Source organism: Dermacentor albipictus, chromosome 5, assembly GCF_038994185.2.
Source record: "Dermacentor albipictus isolate Rhodes 1998 colony chromosome 5, USDA_Dalb.pri_finalv2, whole genome shotgun sequence".
NCBI lineage: Eukaryota > Metazoa > Arthropoda > Arachnida > Ixodida > Ixodidae > Dermacentor > Dermacentor albipictus.
In genome coordinates, this window is record NC_091825.1 from 33216037 (window position 1) to 33240002 (window position 23966).

The 23966-nt window shown below is 44.2% G+C and overlaps 1 protein-coding gene across 1 annotated transcript in view; it reads left to right on the forward strand.

Moving 5' to 3' along the window:
- The window catches only part of LOC135908081 (beta-hexosaminidase subunit beta-like), a 126059-nt gene that overhangs the window by 82857 nt on the left and 19236 nt on the right, over positions 1-23966 (forward strand). Inside the window, exon 13 of the mRNA XM_065439827.1 lies at positions 22483-22573. Within this exon, the coding sequence (XP_065295899.1) occupies positions 22483-22573 (91 nt within the window). The remainder of the gene's footprint in view (positions 1-22482; positions 22574-23966) is intronic.

The window sequence follows — 23966 nt, forward strand, 5'->3', positions numbered from 1 at the left end:
GATGATAATGATGATAATTATGATGATGATGATTGTGATAATGATAATGACGATGGTGATAATGATGATGATAATGATAGTGATGATAATGGTAATGATAATGATGATGGTGATAATGAGTATAATAATAATAATAATAATAATAATAATAATAATAATAATAATAATAATAATAATAATAATAATAATAATAATAATAATAATAATAATGATTGTGATGATGATAATTATGACGATAATGATAAGGATGATAATGATGATGATAAAGATGATGGTGATAATGATGATGATGACGACGACGATGATGATAAGGACGATGATTATGATGATAATGATGATGATGGTGGTGATAATGGTGATAATGATAGTGATGATGATAATGATGATAATGATAATGAGAATAATGATGATAATAATGATAATGATGATAATAATGATAATGATGACAACGATGATGATAATGACGATGATGATAATGATAATGTTGATGATAATAATGATGATGATGGTGGTGATAATGATGATAATGATAGTGATCATTATCATCATTATCACCATCATCATCATCGTTATCATCGTTATCATCATCATTATCATTATTATCATTATCATCATCATCATTATCATCATTATCACCACCACCAGCATCATCATCATCACCACCACCACCACCACCACCACAAAGAGGCGACCTGCCGCTGTGCCTCCTGAATAGTGCTCTACGACCCCTGATTTTGACGTTGCGACCCTGGCAGAGGTGCTGGAGCCTCGAACCTCACACGGGCAATGCCTATCCGGACTGGTACATCCAGACCCGAAGCTCCACCTCTCGTAACGATTCCAGTGCACCGTTTCAATCGGCGCCTGCTCGGCCTCAGCCCGGACTTGTCTCGCGTTGTGACTCCCACCGTCTTCAGAGACGGCGACTAGCCTTTCCCAGGTGACTCGAACGCCTTCGCGTCCCCGTAACCTTCCACGGGATTCTTTTGAAGATATCGAGAACTGCCTTGACCAGTACGAATGCGTCGCCCTGGTAGATCACTGGAACGAACAACAAAAATTCGCCGATGCTTACTTTGCGCTAGAAAACAGCCCTCTTACATGGTACCCGAAGAGGAAGTGAGCTTCCAAAAGTGGGGCAATTTGCGTCCTCAGCTCCTCAATACATTCTCGAGTTCGGACCGGCGAGATTACGTTCACCAACTTATTGAGGCTCGGGTACAGAAACCCAATGAAACCGTCGCCCTGTATGCGGAAGATGTATGCCGTCTTTTTCGCCGAGCTGACCCCGATATGACCGAAGCAAAGAAAGTGCGTCATCTTATGCGGGTAATTAAGGAACTGCTGTTTGCTGGCCTTGTAGGAAACCTGCCAACTACGGTCGACGGCCAGCAGTTGCAGCAATCGCTGTCCTCAGCAGCCCCAGTCCAGAGACACGTCCGCTTACCTATGCCGATATGGTCGGACGTCCTCCTCCTTCACCGCCGGTAGCGCTATTTTAGCGATGGCCCGTTTTCGTGCCACGGTGTCAGCGGGAGTCTGTGATCGCCGTGTGGACTTGTGGGGCGCGGCCGACCGTGTCGTTGCCCTAGTCAGCGCCGGGGAAACTAGCGGCAGTGACCTTCGGGGCGAAGGTTGATTAGCCTTGACTTCTTTCAGGTGCTATTTGCGCTATGACAGACCGCGTAGTTTGGAGCTCCAGGCTTTGACATCACAAACCTATGATTTATTACCGGTATCCTAAATGGATGTCTACGCGCATTTATGAATTTTGCCTCTAACAGAGTGTGGCCGCCTGAACCTGCAAAACACACTCTTGACCTAGTGCGAGGCATCCTCGTGCTTTGTCAGCTCAGGATAAGCCAAGAAGAAGCGATGAACGATGACACGATGTCAAAGTGCGATAGGCACCTAACCTTGCAGGTGCAGATGCTATGTAGTGAAGTTTTCTGTCTTAACTTGGGAGTGTTACTAACCACGGCTTCTTCCTGCATTTCTTTTTTACGGATGCTTTCATAGCTCTGCGTGACCTCGTCAATGATTGTATCTGAATGGAGCGCACGTTAAGTCGTTGGTTGGCGGTCGACGAAATCGTCGACCAGCGCCTTAGACGGTACCGGCGGCTGAGGGAGCTGATATTGAGCCTATGCGCGTCATTAGAACCGAACCTACTACTGTGGGCCGCGCGGTGACATAGAATACCGATGAACGACGAAGGCAAGGGGTGCTGGTCCCCTTGCCTTGAGGCCTTACGAACTAGATATTAGGCAGCTTTTCTTCATTCACGTAATTAGTATCGAAATAAAGACATTTAATCGCTTTGTAATAAGGTGGTGGTGGTGCTGCTGCTGAGGCATACGGGCGCGGTTCACCTTGCAGACCTGACCGGCGATTGCTCCGACTGAGCGTCTCTTTCTGCGCCAAATATGTCGCCATGTGACCATCAGCTCTGTCTCTCGCAGAAATGGGAGAATAATGCGTAACACTACACTGAAATTTTTTTGATGGCGGTGAGGTGAACGGCAAACGTGGTTGCGCCTGTCGACTCTGTAGCACACGCCCGAAAAATGAAACTGTCGAATAAGGGTGTGAAGTGATTTGCCTAAGAAAATAGCCTCAACTACCTATGCATTATGTGCGATGATGCTATGAGTTCACCCCAATTCTTTCATATCTTGACATTTAATCTATCTCAATGTAAGAAATTTTTAGCTAAAAATTGCGTGCGAACAGCGCAGCTTAGTGAATTCCGGCCCTGGGGTGCTATGCAGGATGCGCCGAGTTTCTCGTTCACCCGAGTTTTGCCCGAGTTTGCTCGACGGCAGTCAGTGAACGGAAATAGCGCGGAATGGGCTGAAGGTGCAGGCAAAAAAATATGTAGACAAAAAGTCGCGTATGACAACATGAGCGCACCCTGCGCGGCACGCTGCTTCCACGTTTCACGCGCAGAAGGCTGCACAACGAAACGCGCCAGCGCCGCGTATTGTTATCAACGGATTATCGCAACTTAGCGATACCGTGACTGTCCCGCTGTCTGTCAGCGCACTTGCCGTGAGCCGTTTGCCACGCCTTTCCCGGGCGCGTCAAGGGCGTGCCTCATCTTTCGGGCGCTATCTATCTATCCTCCATCGAATGCGAACGGGGTACATGCGGCGCATTCTTGCACCTACACTTTCACTCAAACGAATACGTTAAAGTACGACTAATAAAATAACGCACATTTTTATTTCTTTAGGTATCTGTTTTTCGTTTTCAATGCTAGAAATTTGTGATGACAAACGGAGATCGAGCAAATTATTAAATTTTGCACTTCTTGCCGTGAGTGGCGACAGGGAGGCGAAAGCTTAGAAGCGGTACATTGAAGCGGGTCGCACGCACGAGGGCGTTCATATGGTGATAAGCCGCCTAGGGGCGCTGCAGTGCTATTCTCAATAAAGTCGGTCATGATCCATGGAGGGTCATGGCCACTCTTTCTCTATTAGGGGAATAGAAACGCAGCGCCGCAGTACGGCTGTTCATCGCAGGCGCTTCACTAGGCTATTAAGGCCCCCGCTTTACCAACTAAAAACGACACAACAGCTGTCGCTGTAAAATGGCGGTATGTTATTTTATAGTGCGTAGTGACGCAGTTCAGTGAAAATGTACCAGTTTATCTTTGTGCGCGAAGCCTCTGCGATACATTGCGAAACGTGCGTGCGTCCCCAGCGACAGAATTCATCGCTTGTCATCGCTTGCCCAGTGAAGGCGCCTCTGAGCGCATGTACGCAGTATATGAGTGTGTTGTGCAGTCGAAGGTGCTTGCGGATTACCTCTGCTGGAGCCAGCAGCGATCGCAGATGGATATCGTAACGACACCGCAGCACTCGCATTTTGGCAGGTGAGGGCTCTTGTGTGCAGTTATGAAATCAGATTTCGAACGGAGAGAGGTGCTGGAACTGTTGAGTGCGCAGTGCTTGTGATGAAGAAATGCCATTGCACTGGGCCTAGAAGAGCGAGCGATTCTCGGACGCTGATCGTGTTTACGACGTTGTGGCTCCGTTTCATCACCGATGACAGAGCAGCCATCTGAAACGACTGCTGCAATAAGCACGCCTCAGCATCGTCGTCCCCCTCGACACTTCGACGCCTTGCAAGCACCTACAGTGACGTGCCGATAATTATTTACTGTGCGCTACGCGCCGCAATGCAGGCAATGAAACCGTGTTGTGCGGCCATCTCAGCCCGAGAAGATGTATGCCAGCGACAGTCAACGCTTTGTTTTCGATAGTGGTGCTCAGTACATCACCGATGACAGTGCGTTGTGCGTGTTCTATGTCGGCGGTCAAGATTGTTGATGCCTCTCAGCTCGACACCGCGTCGCTGTTGCCGGAAGATAGGTTGGGCGTGGCCCAACTGTAGTGGGTGCGCGCGCAATAGTTACATGCCTCGCGCGGGGCGTGACCTCTGGTTTTGATTGACAGGCGAACTCGTGCTAAACTCGTACATCGCGAAACCCCCTCCGAGTTCAACTCGGGAACATGGCGGCGGCAGCAGCAGCCTGTTTCATTGCATCCAGCGGCAGCAAGCGTCAGTATGACCGTCCGGACCCGTTCACCTGCATGACCGACGGGGAGTTTCAGCGTCATTTTCGCCTGTCGAAGACATCAGTGTGCTGGCTGTGTGACGAGCTAGGCGAAGACTCTCGTCTGCGGAGACAGCGTGGCGGGCTTCATTCGCTCACCGTCGTAGAGCAAGTCATCTGTGCCCTCCGTTTCTACGGGACTGGGAGTTTTCAGGGAAGCGTCGGCGCCGAGCGTTACATCGGACGCCATCAAACTACTGTTAGCCACTGTGTCAGAGATGTGTCTGACGCGCTTATCGATGCGGCAGTGCTTAAGCGGTGGCTAGCTTTCCAGAATACTGCGGCGGAGCGGGCATATATAAAAGAATGCTTCCCACTTCGTGGGAACATTACGAACGTAGTCGGGTGTGTCGACGGAACGTACGTAGGAATTAAGGCGCCTTCAATGTCAGCGTTACTGTGATTAACAGACTTTTTCGCTGGTTGATCACTTTTTGTCGATTGCTCTACTTATCTGTCAGGGTGCCTTCCAAATGGCTCACTTTCTTGGGAAAGGGGTTAAGTATAAATAGATAAATGGATATCACTAATTGTGTGAAGTAACCTATGAATCCTAATCTCATAAACAACTTGGGGTTCTTCATTGGTGAAGTTACTAAGTATGCACAATGCTGAATTTTGGTCATGCGTAATCTATCGGCCGCACTATGAAACAGCGAGGCATTGCACAATTTGTTGCAGCGCGAGATGTGGATGTTGCGCCAAGCCGGTTGTGCCTATGCATTTGTGGCGAAATGAAAATGCATTGAGAATCTTAGTGTGTTGGCTTGCATGAAGAAAATACTTCAGATTGTTTGCTCTGTTCACTGTCGATGCATGTGCCAGAGGTTCAGTGCATCTTCTTTTTTTTGGGGAGGGGCGGCGTTATTCTGAATGGATAAATTGTATATTTTCGTCTCATAATGGGGCTCTAATTCTTAAGCATTAGAACAATGCACATCCGATACTCTGCAGAACTCTCTGTACGTGAAGATGTCATGAACCACCAAGGCATTATTACATATCAGGAGAAATGTGGTGCAGATGCCAATGAAAAGTGGGTCTTTAACCTACCATGATAAAAATAAAACTTGCAGAGCAAATAGACCATTTGTACAGCTTTAGAGCAACGATTACACAAAACGTGATATGCCCAAACGAGTAAACACTTGCCGCATTGCCAAAGTAGGCTGAGCGACATGCAGCATATATTGGCATTGAACATGTCTCGTTACTGTTATTTTTATTGTAAGCCCTCGCTGTCACACCTTTCCCTCCAGCACTCCCTTTACTGAAACGTGGCACTGTCTTTCCATTGGTGTCATGATGATAATGGTAACGGCAGCAGCAAGGCTGGTTAATGCTTGCCTCTTTGATTCCTGTGAGTTTAGTGGTAAAGAATATGGCACGTTCATACATACAGCTGTGCTGCAAAATTTAACATTTGTGATTTTTCGGAGAACTAATTTGTGTTGGGAAATTTCAAAGATGTGCACCATTGTGGCCTAATAACTAGAGCATTGGTGAGGTTGAAGACGGTGTATTGGTATAGAAGCTTGAAGTTTAATTGCACAACAATTCGACGGGACATAAAGAGAAATACACACAGCAGAATGCTTTGCTGTGTGTGTTACACTTCTTTGTGTGCCGTTGAATTGTTGTGCGATCCAACTTAAAATAGAGCATTGGGCTTCTTTGGTGCAGGACCGAGGAAGTGTGAGCTATTCGACAACATGCCAGTGCCTTGCCACACACTTATGGAAGTCGGAAGGTTTGCAAACAAAGCTTTGCTTTCAAATCCACCTGCTCATGTAATACAAGCACTGATTGAAAGAACCATCACACAAAAATAATGGTGAAATCGCCTGTGAAAAGTGTAATTTGTATATAGATACTGTTGACATAATAGGTGCCATACCGGTGCCATAATAGGTGCCATACCGGCCTCAAAATTGTACTGGACAGAGCAGTTTGTTTCCTATGTGAAGCTCCATCTCCCATTACATGCTGTGCAAATAACCAAGCTCAGTTTGTTTTGACGTGCTACACAACATTCAGTGTAATCTGTTTTTGATTCTAAAGAAGTGCCAAACACCACCTCTTTTTCAAGGACGTCATGGGAATATTTGGCGAGACCTTTTTCAGCCCCTCATAATGGAAGTGTGGTCAGCCAGCTTTGCTTGGATGCCTTTATAGATTTCTGCTCCTGATCATTGTGTGCTATCAAATTGCAGAAGTCTATGCAACTGGTCCAAGGCATTACGTGTTTCTATAGTCGGATACAACTTTAGGAGGCTGCGGAATCTGCACTTTAAGGCAGGTGAACACAAGCCTGCACCAATGGGCAAGCACTCGAGACTGATATCGTGCCGCCAGACAGACTAATATTGCTCGTTGGAGAGGGACTATTTCTTTAGACGTGTAGGCAATCGGCTGCTGCGCTTTGGTCATCTGGGTGGGGCCTCTCCTGTCTTCTGAAGTTTTATCCGACTGTAAAGGATGCTGCTTTTCATACAACACAAAAGGACAAAGTGTACAATTATTTGGCCTATGAAGTGGATACATCAGAAGTGTGCTATGCAAGGGCTTAAGATGTGTGAAATATGGTACATGCAATTATAAGACAATGTTAAAGAATATGTGGTATCGAACATGCATGTAATGGCACATTTGAATCGGGGAGTGTTGCAGTCATATGCACAGTCTATAGGTGATAGCGTTATTAAGCTCCTGCTGTTTCCTTTCTTCATTGTGAATTACACACACCGTTCATCTTGTGGCTAATGAACACGCACTGTATTCTTGCACATAGAAAGAACAAACAGCGTGATGACGTGTATGCTGCATTAGTTTATTTTTTATTTACATGGTCCAAGAGTGGCACAGGTTTTCTCACGTTTTTGCCTATTTTGAAGGGACACAAAGTGCATGTTATAAGTCTCCTAATATGCACAGCACAATGTTTACTGCAATAATTTTATTCATGTTCTTGAATAATAAACAAAATATTAAACTGCAAGCTCCTTTATAAGGTGCCTTCTGTGGGCTCGACAGGAGAGCAGTGAGGGCACCGATACTACTGTTGCGGAGCAGCCCTCTGGACCTTTGCCACACTCTCAAGAGCACGTGCCTGGCGCTCGCCTACTGCCGCCAGGCGGTTGAGTGGCTCCGGTAGCAGAATGTTTTGCTGCAAAAAAGTGTATTGGAATGAATCAGTCACGTACAAACCATTATTTACAAAGAAAAATGCTCGTTGCACTATTAATACTAAGTGCCCTTAAATATGGAAGCCTCTAGTGTAGTATGCTTAGTAAAACAATGCGTTGGGACAACATTGCTTTATTTTTCAAAAATGGGGTTTTCTTTTTCAGAGCCAATTGTCATGTTGATTAGTGTGCCAGCAGCTGAGGTGGCCCTGCACCTTCACGAGTCTCTACTGTCAGCACCACAAACCTATTTTTGTTCGCTGCAAAACAAATGCCTCACCCTACAATCCCGTCTTATACGAGCTGATTGCATCCTATGCCTACAAACATCATATTCTTGTCCCATTACGCAATTTTCTACCAACCTTGGCTGTAGTTCTCTCTCCTTGAGATTCATTCTGTAATGCTTATGTAATCACCTGATATGAATTGGCAACAAGTGATCGAATACGTGCATGGCCTGCCTGCCAATTCCTTTCTTTTTTAATCTCGACTAGCATATCAGTTGCCACGGTGTACTACGCCACTGTCTTCCTGCCTTAATGCTATCTGCAACAATTTTTGTTACTTCGCTTTCTACACAGTCCTTGACATCTCAAGTTTCTTTGTTAACCTCCAGGTTTATATCCCATATTGCATAACCGGTGGAATGCAATGATTCTAGACATTTTCAAGGATATCGGTAACGTGGCGATCACGATTCGGTAATGCCTTCCATGTGCTGTTCAACCCATGAAATTTTTGTATAAGTTTCCTGCTTTATATCAGTACTTGCTATTGATATTTCACTTGGATAAAGATACTCTTCCATAAATTTTGCTGGCTTAATGTCACTCATGAATTTCTGTTATCTCACCAAGTTAGTGAAGGTTACCTTCATCTATTCCATATTTTCGCGGGCCCACTTGCACGTAAAAGCACGAACACTCATTGGTTCTCACTGCCTTCTTTAAACTGCTGGGCATTCAGTTCGTTACTACGAAAGTGACTTAATCCGTGCACTCTTATTATGCTAAATATGAAACAGTAGAAATATACTTATCTGCAGTTTGTCGAAGTCTCCTTCACTATGTTGGTAGCGAGATCCATCGTCGGTACCACCTCGTCGCATCGTAGCTATATAGGATGTCTACCTTTTGCCCACACTATGTAATGTTCGTGACGCGCGCAGTCGCGCAGAGTGGAGGAACTCGGCGCACTCGCAGAAGCAGCCCCGGATAAGTTGTTTCTTCAGCACTTCGCCGTGAACAATAGGTGCGCGTTGCGATCTGTAAAATCGCCGAAGCTATTGGCAGTCTTACCGGGTGCACGGGAAGATTGCCCACGGAGGAACAGAACTATCCAAGAAATAGTGGCCTTCGTCGAGCCTGATCACTGCGTCGCGCACTGCAAGCTCGTTGTACGGGTTTGTTTACACTGGGCCTCTCCGATGCTTAGCCGCCATGCTTGCCCGGTGAATGGATGTGACACGGAGGAAGGAAACTAAGGAGAGGCCCTACCCCCTCCGCGCGCTAGGAGAAAAGTGTGGCGGAAATGACGTAGTGGGTTCTCATTTTTTTGTTGCTTTTTTATTTTTTTTGTTGTATAGCCCCGCCTTTTGGGCCACAATGGCGGCGTTGTTATGGTTTTGAGCGCTCACACGTGTTGCTCTGGTAGGTTTCGTGCCGTGGCAAAGGCGCTGTGTGGGCGGGTTTGCGTTAGTCACCGTGTCTTGTTGTGCTGTGTTACCTGCACCGTGCTCTGCCGGATGTTGCTGTGGCCATGTGGGACAGGAGGAACTAAAGCTCGTGAAATGAACGCGCATGTGTAACGCTGTACGCAATGTACCGCGCCACGGCAGTGACAACGGACGAAGGAATATCCGCGGGAAATTTTGCCTCCACTTCAGCGGAATCATGCTAACGTGCCATCGCAGACCGAAACCGATACGTTTCAGAATCTGTACAGTGAACGCCTTGCAGGTCAGTGATTCCTGCTTTTGACAGCGCATGTTGCATTTGCGGCACGTAGAACGTGCGTTATTCAAGAATGCATAATCCTAGTTTCAGAACTTCGTGTTCAGTAACAACTTGCTTTTGTGCATATTAAAACACGTGTTGCTCAACTGTTGCTTGTTTCTCGCATTACTCGCGACAGCGCCGACTCTTTTAGGCAGAGCACGTTCGAGGGTCATGCACACCTGCACAGGTGTACCACAATTAATACACACGTGCTGATAGAGATTTACCCAGAATATGCGCATTTTGCTGCCCTCGACATCGACATTTACACAAGCTGCACGCCTGCTTTATACCAACATGTAGTGTTTCATGACCTAGATTGGCACGTCGATGCGCACAGTAGCCGTTAAAGCGCTGCATTCATGTAACGGCGCACCATACAGAGAAGCACACGGGTCTACTAATTAAAAAAAAAACTAAATAAAACCAGTACTGTGCAAAACTATTTGGAAGGCATTCATCACATGTACAAGTGGAAGTGAAATTTCAAAGTGCACAAAGAGCAAGAAATGCACAATCCTCGCGATTCAGTTTGCATAATGAGTTTATTCAGCAAGTTCTCCAAATTGCGTCTTTGTCTAATACGATTTGAGCGTAGAGAAAAAACATTCGTTTAATTCGGTCACTTTTCCTATAGGCACTTGTGACTGGCAACTGTAAAAGTTTGCACGCCCTGTGTGTTAAGTCCAGAAAAGGTTTGTTCATCTTCAAGCCTTTCATGGGAGGGGTTAAAGATTATTATTTAAATACAACATAGCAAATGCAAACCATTGAATCAACAAGTTGAATGTAAGGAGTTCTGCACCATATAAATGGGACTAATCTAATATGGAATATACGCATAAGATACTGCTGTGTATTGGTATGAATCAAAGAGAAAGGTGTGGCAATTGTATTCATATAATCAGTTCAATGGAACATTTAAACCATGCAGTAAAAATGTGCATTAAAACAACTTAGATTGGCAACACAATCCATTCTTTTCATCCATTTTTATTTTCCTTTCTTATTCATGTACATCAATTAAGAAGTGTTGATTTCTCCTATGCTTCAATTTCTTTTGGTTTCCTACCGTTTTAACTAGCAGACATTGAGCCCCTGGATAAAAAATGTTTTAATATGTTGCTGGCACGTGACAAAATCACCTAAAATTATGTGACTGTGTTGGAAAACGCCTAATGGAACTAATGTGTGTTTTGTTTGTTTCTTATATTGTGGTGGAGAAAGTAAACGTTCAAAGAAGCAACTCGCACCACAAGATAAATGCGTATGAAATTGTATACGTCCCATACAACAGCAGCATATTCTAGCAATAGCCCGATATATTATTTTTTGCAGACTTGTGGAAGCTCTTCTTAAGTGCGCCAGTTTCTTCCTTGCTTTTTTCCACTATGGTTTTTCAAGTGTGAATTATTCTTCCTAAGGCTATCAGAAATATCTCACAGGTACTTATAACTAGATACCACGGATAGTAGATGATGACTGATGCAATGAGTAAAAGGTTCTTCTAGGTATTCGTCAGTCAGAGTTCTTTATTTTTAGCATGGGATAAAAAGGTGTTTAATGCAGCCCATTTTAAGGCAAAATGATTTCCTGGTACAGGATTGAAACATCAGCAAACTGCCATATATCCATGACCATATTATGGACAGTGTTATTAACAAATAGCAGATCGAAAAGAGAGGCACGCACAGAACATGTCAGAATACTCAACTCTATAGTAGCGCATGAATTTGTGGCAACCCAAATTAAACACACCTTGTTGTTTACAAAAACAGTATGCTTCATCAAACCGCTGAAGTCATTTCGCAGTATTAGTTTCAACTTCAGTAGCTAATCGATCATTTCATTTTTTATACCCTCAGTGCTTTGACATTGCATAGGGGAATGTTTTTAGACACTTGTGAACAAAAACAATAGACGGAAGTGTGATATAGGAACAATCTTGCAATCAACAAGAACATTTCAACATGCATGTATGAAGAACAGTGAATGCAGGGCTAATGAAGCACTAAATAACGCCACCGGTGCATACGCATTGGAACATCAGCAAAGTCAAAACTTGATGAAAACATAAGCAGGAAAATGAGAAAAAAAACAATGAAGGTTTCAGTACACATTCAACACAAACACATATTTGGCATTAGCTTGACTGGAAAAATTGAAATGACGTCATTACTTTCCTTAGTAAATGAAATGTTGCAACAAAATTTTATTGCCCTTTAAATTGAGTCAGTTTTGTGAACATTTGGCGCACTTGACTGCTGTGGAAACTGTGAGTTGTCTCTTTTCCGACATGATAGAGGCGTACATTCAAATAACATTCTGCTACACTTCTTAAAAGATGGACATAATGATTCTCCAGTGGAGAATTATCAAACATGTGTGAGTGTAGCTCTGCAAACAGCTCTCTTTGCTGCAGTGATTCAAGCACTTGGTGTACTAAGTCCTGCAATAGTGTTTTTGATGACAATTTTTTCATATGCACAGCCCATCGAAGAAGAGATTCTGATTTTTGGCAAATTGAAATGACACTCTTTGATGGGTAGTGAAGCCTTCCTCTGCTCTTTCTTTGTATAAATGCAGTGTCTGCTGCTCCAGGTGTACTAAACAATGCCGCTGTGCACTGCTCACACATCAGCTTTTGGCCCAGCTTGTATGCCACGTAGCCAGCGACGTAGGCCACAACACGACTCCCAAAATCACTGATTTTTTCTAGTGATGCAGAGCAATCATGTTCACTGGCTATTTGTCTCTGCTCAACCACCGACTCCTCGGTCAAAAGCTGCTTCCTCTGTGTGCTTGCATTCAGCACATCGGTTGGTGAACGTCTTCTGGCTGAACTGCATGACAATATTGTAATACTGTCCAGGACTTGACAATTTCCCGAGACATCAGAAAGTTCATTTTGGACTATCACTTTCTTGAATGCTGCCTGAAACTGCTGTGATGTGGGGTTGTCGTTGTGACCGGCGTGTGCTCTAATTAAACCAAAAAGTAATTCCAAATGGTCCTGGCAAATCTTGTGCACTGGAATGTACTGTAGTACTTTCTTTTCAACAACGAGGAAATTATACATGGCTATCACACTCTTCATGCACATAATAAATCCCAAGAACCCAGTCTTCCGCGCTGTTTCTATCAAGTTTCTTCTATTTACAGGCTCTTTCAAAGCGGAAAGGTACTGTACTGCAGTATTAAACATATCTTTTACATTATTTATATTTTCTTTGCACAGTGGCTTCTTCCACTCTCTTTGATTCATACTGCGGGAATTCAACACATCAAAGAGGTTGTTGACAATGACTAAGAATTCCTCGGTTGGTTCTGTATTGGCAAACCCTTCCACGTGCATGATCCTGCATTCAGCAAGTGCCGTCGCCACGGACAGGCTCATCACTTGGGCTGCCAGGCGAACCTTCATCGGTTGCCTTTGCCACTCAATATGAGCCTTTCGCAACTTGTTTGCCAAATGGACACCCTCTTTTTCTTGCAAATTGTGCAGCTTCTCCACATATGCCCAGGATACGACCCTTCCATCTTGGTTGATAAAGTATTTGTGATGAGCAAGAGCATTCCTCACCAACTTCAGCATATGGCAGGGATCTAAAAAGGCTGCAACTGGTTCTTTGGTTGCTGGGTGCTGGAAAGTTGTTTGCAGATTGTCAATATCTGTAAAATTGCAGCCAAGCTCTTGAAGCATTGCTATGTTTGCTGGTGCACCATCACAAGTTATTGAGACAACCATGGCCCCTGCCTCATGTGCAGACAGCAAGCTTTGCTTAACTAGGTTTGCTCGCTGTTCACCTACAATTCCATCTACAAGGAAGTAACCCAGAGGAACCTTCCAGTGCCCATTAATACAGACGACCATTATAACAAAGGCAGCTTTCGCCTGTGGCAAGCAGTCACCTTCGGCTCCTGTGCCCATGTCCACGTAGCCTTCAAAGTGGCCCCCTTGCCGTTGGACTTGCTGTCTGATTGACATCTCATCAACTATGAGGCTGCACACTGTTTGATGGCCTCGGGTGCTGTTCTCTGAACACTTCAGCTTTAGAGCAGTCGCAGCCTCTTTAGAAAACCCTGCCTTCCCATCAATGCTTTCGTACCATTTCCTTAAAGTACGAGGATGTGGTAAGCATGTGTCGAATACCTTCCTCACATAACTGTATGCCCGTGGTGAATAAAAGTTGAGAGTGAGAGCAAATGTTCTCAACTCAGGCGAGTACTCCTTTGGTTTCTGTTGTCCTGTCTGCTTTGCTACCTGTCGTTGCAAAAGCTGTTGATTTGCAGCACCAAGACTGTCGAGCACAGAAACCTGTTCTCTGAGCAAAATGTTCTGTGTGGTTAGTGTCTTCAGAACCGATTTTAGTTCGGCATTCTGTTTTTGAAGACGCCGCCTTGATTGCTGCAGTCTTTTGATCGCTTTTCTTGACTGTTGCTGCTGTGAAGCAAGTCTTGCTGCACGAGCTCGCAAGAAAGCTTTCTCAGGGGTGTCGACCTAGAATGCAAAAACTAAGTGTCACAAGGAAAGCCTAATTTATTATATTATAACCATTTTATCAACTAGTAAGCTGTAACACCTGTGCAAACTTAAAGTGCTGTTAAAAATGATATAACTAAGCTCAAGGACAGATTTCAGGCTTTATTTTTCCTGCATTCCTGTTCTTTGTTCAAGTGGTGTACTGTAGCACGATTAAAAGACTGGACAAACGAAGACACACAGGGACACACAGCGCTGTGTGTCTTCTTTCGCTGTGTGCGCTGTGTGTGTCCCTGTGTGTCTTCTTTTGTCCCGTCTTTTAATCGCACTACCGTACACCCTTTGAATATGCATTACCAACAAGCCCACATTGCAACCCTCCTGTTCTTTCTATCCACATTCATGCTAAAAAATGCGTCAAACTTACACATGCATGACAACCATCTGCCATCATATCATGGTCTCCTCAAAGAACATCTTACCATGACTAGCCAACCAGTTTTGTGAGCTCAAACCACAGATATTGAAACACTTAATATTATATGCATTTATTGATTTATACATCATGCAGATAAATACAGCATGTGTAGTTAGTATGCATTGTCTGGAATCAAATTATGCCCTTACATACATATCCCTGTCTGCTGTTGCATTACACTGAACTCAATAAATGCTTATTTTTTATGAACATAATTTTTTATATTGCCCATGACACGGAGCACAGTTCTTCATCTTGGGCTAGATTACTCACAGACAGACTATAATTGTACAAGGAATTAAAATTAATATTTAACTAATTAAGTTTTTTATCTAATTACTGTGCAGCACATGTTGCAATTTATCACTTGTAGCCGATCCCTTCGGAAGTCATCTGCTCCAAGTGAATTATGAAGACGCCAGTTTTGGGATATGCATTCTCAAGTTTCATGACGAACTGCTTTGGTGTTCCAGCGGTTTTTTTGTGCCTCAGTGTGTAAAGAGACATTGTGAAGAAAAGTAAGCAGACGAACAGTGCATTTTCATCGCAAGTTTGACGGTGCTTATTTCAAAAGGTATGCAAGTTTAAAAATTCATTCCAAGTGGATGTGCCTTGTGAAATCACCGGCTTCAGTTTGTATATTGCAATATGTAGGCTAAACTTATTAGCTTGAGTGGAATTTTGTTAATTATTCAATTATGGTTTTTAATGTCTTATGTGATTAAGTGTCACCTCTTCCAAGCCATGCAGATCGATGAGTATAATTTTGCTGTTTCGCCACAGGTGATTTACAAAAAATGATAATGTCAAAATAAGGATGCCCGGTTACTAGAACTGCTCACATTCATTTACTTGGATGCACATTCATTGCTTTGGTAAGATATTTTCCATCTGTAGATCTGCCTTACCTTTGCCAGCTTCCTTTTTTTTGGCGTTGTTAGAGCAGCTTCCACATTCGATGACCTTTGTAGTTTCTGCAGAAGCAGTTGATAGCACCTCATTAATTAATGGTTAAATGATTTGCAATGAGCACAAGTACTTATATTTACTGGGACTTGCATCGCCAATTATGGCAGACACTACTGTACCCTTAATGCGATTTGACTAACACGTGAGATGATGACTGATAACACTACTGACCCTGTTACAATGAATGCACAGCACTAGTTGTTGCATGAGCAATGCACCTCAAGGTAGCAACATGATTGATCATGAGATGGTGGACTGAAGTTTCTTAAAAACAACATTACACTACAGAATTTTTTACTGTTGCTAACTTCTAGAAGCATACTGCAACCAATATGAAAGCTGCATGCTAAGTTTGTCCTATGAAAAAAGGGAAGTGTCAGTGAATCATGAGGTGTATATTGTGGGTGCTCCATATTATTATTATTATTATTATTATTATTATTATTATTATTATTATTTCAGATACTGTCAATCCCAGCGGGATTTTTACAGGTTGGGCATAGATTATACACTCACAAATAGTGATAAAAACAGGTTTACATGATTTCAACTATATTTGCAATCGACACGAAGCAGATATACACATATGGTAGGAAATAAAACAAGGGTACATTTCATTTGGCAAAAGGGGGTGACATTACATAGGCAAATACAATGCTCATACAGATTTCATTTTATACAATGACATGAGTGGGGTTATTTCCGGCTAACATAATCTAATTATTGCACAACAGCTCTTCTACAAGGGTTATAAATTTCGGCAACGATGTGCTAGTCGTTATGAAGGGGTCCAGGCTATTCCATTCTCTTATTGCAAGAGGAAAGAACGAATATCTAAAACAGTCAGTGCGAAATGCATACTCTTTAAGTGTTAATGAATGCTTATGGCGGGAAAGTCTGGTGTCAGCTAGGGATATATACAAAGAAGTATTTATTCGTAATGCATTGTGTATTAATTGGAACAATAATTTAAGTCTTGCTAGCTTGGCACGGTTTTGCAGAGTAGGAATACCGGCTTGTTTTAGCAGTTGGGTAGGTGAATCGCTATTCTTGTATTTGTTAAAGATGAATCTAATTGCCTTTCGCTGCACTCCTTCTAGTTTGTTAATAAGCTGTTGTGTATAAGGAAACCAAATTGTGTTACCATATTCGAGAACTGGGCGAATAAATGCGTTGTATGATAGCAGTTTAATTTCCGGTGGCGCAGCTCGAAGTCTTCACACTATCACTTCATACCACACTATCACGAGTGCGTGACTGCATGTAACAGGCTAGCGCCCTCCAAACATGAGTACCAAACAATCAGCACTAATCAGCCATGTTTTCAAAGCAGATCTGTAAGCTTGCATGTATGCCCTTGCTAGCTTGAATCAGTTTCTCGAGAGTAATAGCAATCATATAGGTTTTATTAGGTAATAGCTTTATCAAAAATTAGTTGGGCCCACAAACCTGTTACATATTTCTGCTACTTTCATTTTTGTATTGATTGTGATCAAACGGGAGGAGGACAGAACTTCACAGTCACTACACCACTGTCTTGTGACTAGAATACCTTAAGCTAGGCTAGTTCATGCACCCCTTAACATCAGAATAATGCAAGCACAGAACTAAATGGAAAGTGCTAACTATGTTAGCATAGCCTTTTTTTACAGAAAAGACGTGTTTACCTGCACTGGTGTCACCTCCAATTAAAGAACAGCAGCTAGGCTGGATGGGTCGGTGACATAGAGGCTCTCCTGTACTTGACTGTTGTCTCCAGTATCCATTGCAGCCTGGTAGCAAGAGCACATGCCAGCCATTTCCGTTTAAACTTCAACTGCAACCACTGTATGCTTATAACACAATAAAAGTGTTGGGTGAATTGCACATAGAATAGATGCTCACCTGCGCAAGTTGTGGCTCAATAGGAACACTGGTACTTAGGCCAGATGGACCGGGCTCAGACAGGCTGGTCTGGACTGCAGTTTCATATTCCAAATCCATGGCAGCCTGAAAACAAGAGTGCTTATGTATATCAGCTGTTTGCCTTACAACACAGTAACACACTACTGCCTTCCTGAAGTACTCAGCAAACATGTAGGAAAGAAAGCAGCTATGTATTTAAAATGGTTCATGTATAGGTTTGTGTGTATTGACAGAACAGTGACCGCACTCACTCAATGTTGAACTCATGCAAGAATGCTAGCTTGAATCAGTTTCTTCAGCAGTCATATAGATTTTATTAGGTATTAGCGTTATGAAAAATTAGTTGGGCCCACAAACCTGTTACATATTTCTGCTACTTTCATTTTTGTATTGATTGTGATCAAACGGGAGGAGGACAGAACTTCACAGTCACTAAACCAGTGTCTTGTGACTAGAATACCTTAAGCTAGGCTAGTTCATGCACCCCTTAACATCAGAATAATGCAAGCACAGAAATAAATGGAAAGTGCCAACTATGTTTGCATAGCCTTTTTTTACAGAAAAGACGTGTTTACCTGCACTGGTGTCACCTCCAATTGAAGAACAGCAGCTAGGCTGGATGGGTCGGTGACATAGAGGCTCTCCTGTACTTGACTGTTGTCTTCAGTATCCATTGCAGCCTGGTAGCAAGAGCACATGTCAGCCATTTCCGTTTAAACTTCAATTGCAACCACTGTATGCTTATAACACAATAAATGTGTTGGGTGAATTGCACATAGAATAGATGCTCACCTGCACAAGTTGTGGCTCAATAGGAACACTGGTACTTAGGCCAGATGGACCGGGCTCAGACAGGCTGGTCTGGACTGCAGTTTCATATTCCAAATCCATGGCAGCCTGAAAACAAGAGTGCTTATTGTAATCAGCTGTATGGCCTAAACTGCCTACTTGAAGTACTACAAAGGTGTAGGAAAAGTGCAACACAGAAGGAAATAATGTGCACCTGTTCAAACGTACTCTGACTGTAGAGACCAGCACCTAAGCCAGACAAACCAGGGGTAGGTAGGCTGGCCTGAGCTGAGCGTTCATCAAAACTTGTGGCAACCTGAGGGCAAGACATCAATGAGTAAATAACCGCTTCAAGTAAAACTGTGCGGCATGACTTGGACTAAGCGAGACGTGGAATTTACAGGGATGAGCGTGCGATAGCCGCATTCATCCCTATTAGGCGTTGTGCAGTCTTTGATATGTGCCAAATGGCCTGATACAATTTTTTGTTCAATAGCAACTGCTGGCTATTATTAGCGAATTGAAATTTTCACCTGTGCAAGCACCATCAAGCCTTCATCACATCCTTGCGCGAGTTGAGAGGATGCAGAGTGCGAGTGTGCAACATGGCTTGTTGCATCAGATGCACTGTCACCTTGGTAAACTGGATGAGGCAGCTGGGAGGTTGCAAACTTCATATTAATAATGTTACACATGATAAGGAAGGGATGTCAAATAGCAGTAACTGAATATGTGCTTGGCCACTTTGGGACTACTAACAACATATCCTTTGTTTGCTCTCACAAAATTATTTGGCATGGTTTGCCAAGATTACTTCTGAAATTGTGCTTTCAGTAGAAAGTTTAAAATGCATGCAGTTAATTTTTTTCCATCACTCCAACTCGTGTACTGGGTGCCACGAATAACCAGAGAAGCAGGTACGATATGCATAATTAAAAGTTATGAGAAACATATAGAGTTTTAACTCGTGTTAAAGTTGGAAAACTTGTATAGTGAGCACTGTATACTGCTGAAAATTTATTTATTTGTTTCGGTAAGTCGGTTGATTGTGTGTAAATTTGCTTTCTAAAATTTATCCTCTACTAAAATTCTGGTCGCATACAGGTATCAGCATTGTTTACCAGTTTAAAGAAAGCCCCCCCCCCCCCCCCCCTTCCTTATATGCATTTGTGTATGTATTGCAAGAGCCATGCCACATAAGAAGCATCAGTTCTCACCAAGAGCGTCGGCACTGCATGTCCCCGCAGACGGACTCTACTTGGCGACGTGCGATCTATATGTTCATCCCGAAAGTGAGTTGAACAAATGCGGGCTTGCTTCTTAGGCTCTCGATCAACTCTGGAGGATGGCCAAATTGCCTCTATCCACTTTTTCCGACGAACGGTGTCACCGGGAAACCTGATAATGAAGAATCACGCGCATATGTATTAGATGATAACTTATACTGTGCGAATAAAATATTTTACTGTTATACTATAACTATAGAATTATTATCGCTATGTGAATGCGTGTATAATAAGTTCTAGTTTTTCCTCCGATAAAACACCAACCACATAAGGAAATTTACTTACACGTGAAAAGATATGGGCGGTCCACTTGTCGGCGTGCGCGACTTGCATCCTGGCACACAACAACTAGGTATTGGATGAGCGGATACCTAGGCAAGCGTCCGCACAACTCGTGCGCGGAACGAAAACTGAAAAAACGGTGCCTTTCGCGCATCGTTCGCTGGGAAAGAAACGCAGAAAATGCAGTCATGGCCAGTCGACTCTTCATCCGGGACGGCTGCTTTGACTTATTAAGGAACGAATCCTCCCTACCACAAGCTTATCTCATCTGTGCGTGCGAGAAGCGCAGGGAAGTGAAGGTTAGCGGATGCGCTGCAAGAATACACAAGGCGCCACAGAACGTACACCTGCGAACACGTCGAACCGCTAGCTATTCCATGCTCCCACGTAGGCCGGGTCCACGCGCGTATTGTTCGGCACCGTGCGCCGGCCAGTCGACTCTTCATCCGGGAAGATGGGAAAGAAGCGGCTGCTTTGACTTATTAAGGAAATAATCCTCCCTACCGCAGGCGTACCTTATCTGTGCGCGCGCGAAGCGCAGGGAAGGTCAGCGGATGCGCCGCAAGAGTGAGGAAGGCTCCACAGAGCGTACCTGCGAACACAGCAAACGGCTGTTCCATGGTCGCAGGTGGGCCGGTTCCACGCGCGTACTGTTCTGCATTGTGCGCCGGCTATCGCAAAACTTTGGTTCCGTGACGCTTCACTTACCGTGCGAAGAAGGCACCTCAAGCCGCAGTCAATGAACCTAAACGTGGAGTCAGAAACGACATTCTGCTTCCTCGCCGGCGCGCTGTCGAAGTGATGCGCGGCCACCCGAAGTTTGTTCAATAAAGCACGACGATTCCTCAAGCGAGAATGTGTTTGTGCTCATAAACTCCAAATGGATCGCAAATGGGTTGGTGTGTCGTACGTGTCTCCAGTGCGTTCTTGCGGTGCAGTAAGAATGCGTACATCTTTTTTCGCATCGCCAGACGTCTAGCTCGCAAGACCGTATGAGAGCCCCAGGAAGCCCAAGCAGAGAAAAGCAAGTAGAAGGCAGCGATAAAGGGGACCTTTTTTTAAAAAACACGCAAGAGCTGGGTAGCGGCCGGTACCTGCAGTTAATGAGAAGAGTTCAGTTGGTTGGCCTTATATTTAAGGCATGTTTATTTTCATAATAGCCGATAAAAGCAGCCGATTCGACCTCACGGCCCAATTTGCGAAGTTCATTATGAACTTCTTTTAACATGGGTTCCGCAACGGCAACGCAATGAGACATCGCGATTGTTTAGTATTGCTGCGGAGCGAGCGAGCGCGCTCCGTGCGCGAAACCACGCGCAGCGCGGCGCACGTGGTTTCGCGAAAGATGTAAACAAGAGAGGAGGGTGGCACAAAAGGCGGAGCATCGCCACGAGCAACGCCAACTTCCGGCTTCACTTTTGCTTCACAAAGATTGACGTCAGGGCCTCTCCTTAGTTTCCTTCCTCCGTGGGATGTGATGACGCCACTACAGCGCTCCCTCGTGGTATAATGCGAAGCGTACTAAATTACAAATTAGTCTAAGACGCATTCAGTGCACATCTCGTAAGCTTCAAAATGCTTCTAAACCACGTTAAAGTAACTAATAATATTGTACTAAATGCATTTGTTTTACAACTTGCTTCTGCATGTAATGCACTCGGTGGAACGACAAACAAGTGAAAGAAGGCACGACCATGCACCGACGGTATGATCACGTGAGCCCCAGTTTGTCGACCGCCCAGAAGGCAACGCCCAAGGAATGATAGCCAGTCAGAGTGAATCTAGATAAACCAATGAAACTGGAGGCTTGTCGAAAGATAAACTGTGTCTCGGTACCATTCGTGCTTTCATCTTGGGGTGTCGCCAGAGCTCGTGAAGATCCCGAGTTTCGCCAAACTCGACGCATCCTGCATAGCACCCCTGGTCTGCAAGATGTGTCGCACACCAGTCAGTGCAGTTAGCTTATGGGATAATAGACCCTTCGTTTAGTACGCAAGCGAACTGGTTTGCTCAAGGCAAGTGTATGACCCATGTTCATCGCGGCCTATATTTCAATTGGATTATTATTTAGCCCAGCTCCCGCCGGCCAACTACTGTATGGTACAAGATTTATTAAGGCAGACGCAGAACTCACTTTTCTATCGACTCTAAGCATGCCTTATTTCGACGATGAGATTTCGGCATTAAATCCGCTTGCCGAGGTTAGCCTTATGAGCATGCCTTATGTTCCACTGTTCAGCTCGGGTGCTGTTGAACACCATGACACTTATTTTTAATTGTTAATCATGTTCGTAACGCATCATCGAATACTAGGAACTGCATTAGAATGAACTTGCGGCGTTGTGTTTTCTATGTTTCTTAGAAGGACATGTATTATGTCGATTTCCTTCGAGCGCAGGCACCGTCACACACTTTAGTCGTCGCAAGTTTGAGAGAAGTGGCACATTGCTTGAAGATGTTCTCTACCTAATTCTATGTCTGCAGGCAGCCGGAAGCAGAAGCGTCAAGTGCTGGGCGGCGAAGCTTGCATGTGGGGGGAGTACATAGACCGCACGAACCTGCTCGCCAGCCTCTGGTGAGTGCGCAAGCGCTGACGTTCCCTCTTGTGTCAGACGTCACGCCGCCGAAATTTTTTGCGCCGATGATTCTGCCTGAGGGTGGGCACAATTGAAAATAATGGTCGAGTCGTTATTTGAGGCTTGTGCATTTTTTTCGTGCCGGCCGCTCCAGATAATATCAATCAGGTAATACAAATATAAGGGATGATTCGCAAGGCACCATGCAAGGCCTAAGTTTTGAAACATGCGGCCGATATAATCTACCTGCAACCCTTTTAAAGACATACCGGGCTACTAGAAAGCATTTTTACTACTTTTGCATTCTGAGTTGATTGCCCAGAGTTGCCGTCCGAGAGAAGCTTGACCGAATCATAAAATTCTTTCCAATATTTTCCTCCCATGCCACACCTCTCGTTGAAACCTGGGCATGCCATACTCTTTTGACGTGTGCTGCGCAGCTTCAGTGCACGTGAAAATAGGCGTTGTGTAGAGGTTGCCCTAACTATCGTGTACCAAGATTTAGAAAAATGCAAATTGCACGTCGCTGGACCAAACCAAGGTAATGTTGTTTGCCGTGGATTAGAGGTACTTAGATAATTTTTTTCATTCCGGCTAAAAATACAATGATTTCTAATTATTCAAGGTCTCAAATTTTATAATTAGGTGAAAAGTGTCAATGAGAAAATTGCAGAGCGACATGAAAAATGCCAGATATAGCTTTCTGTTGCTCAATACGTGCTATATAAGAGTGTTTTTCCGAGCGTGAAAGATGCGCGCAAATACACGCGAAGTGCCTCGAGTGGCCCTTCGCGTTGCAACATTATCAGTTAATTATTAATTAATTAGATAATTCATGCATATTGCAGCTTCCATGACGCTATTGAAAGAGTGGGGTGTACAACAAATATACAAACATTTATGGACAACCTTTCACGATTCGTGGCTGTGGTTTTGGGCTGGTAAGCCCGACATCGCAGCACCGAATCCCGGCCACCGCGGCCGCATTTCGTGGCCTTGACTTTGATTTAGGTGCACGTTAAGGAACCCAGGTAGTCCAAATTTCCGGAGACTCCACTACGGCGTGCCTCATAATTGGATCGTGGTTTTGGCTTGTCAGACCCCATAATTGATTGTTATTTTCCTGAATTCTCTCAATGCTAGTGAACGGATGTTTCTCGGCAATGAATTCCAGGCTTCAATCGTAGGTGCAAAGAAGGTATGTTTAAAGGAATCAATGAGGGCGAGAAAGGTTGAAATATTTAGGGCGTGGTGACTTCTCGTAGATGAAAGTTTGGAAATAGTCAATAGTGAAGAGAGATGAGGAGAATTAATTAACATGTAAATGAATTCTAGGCCTTCAAGATGGCGACGTGCTCCAAGAGCAGTGAGACCAAGCAGGGGAAGAAAATT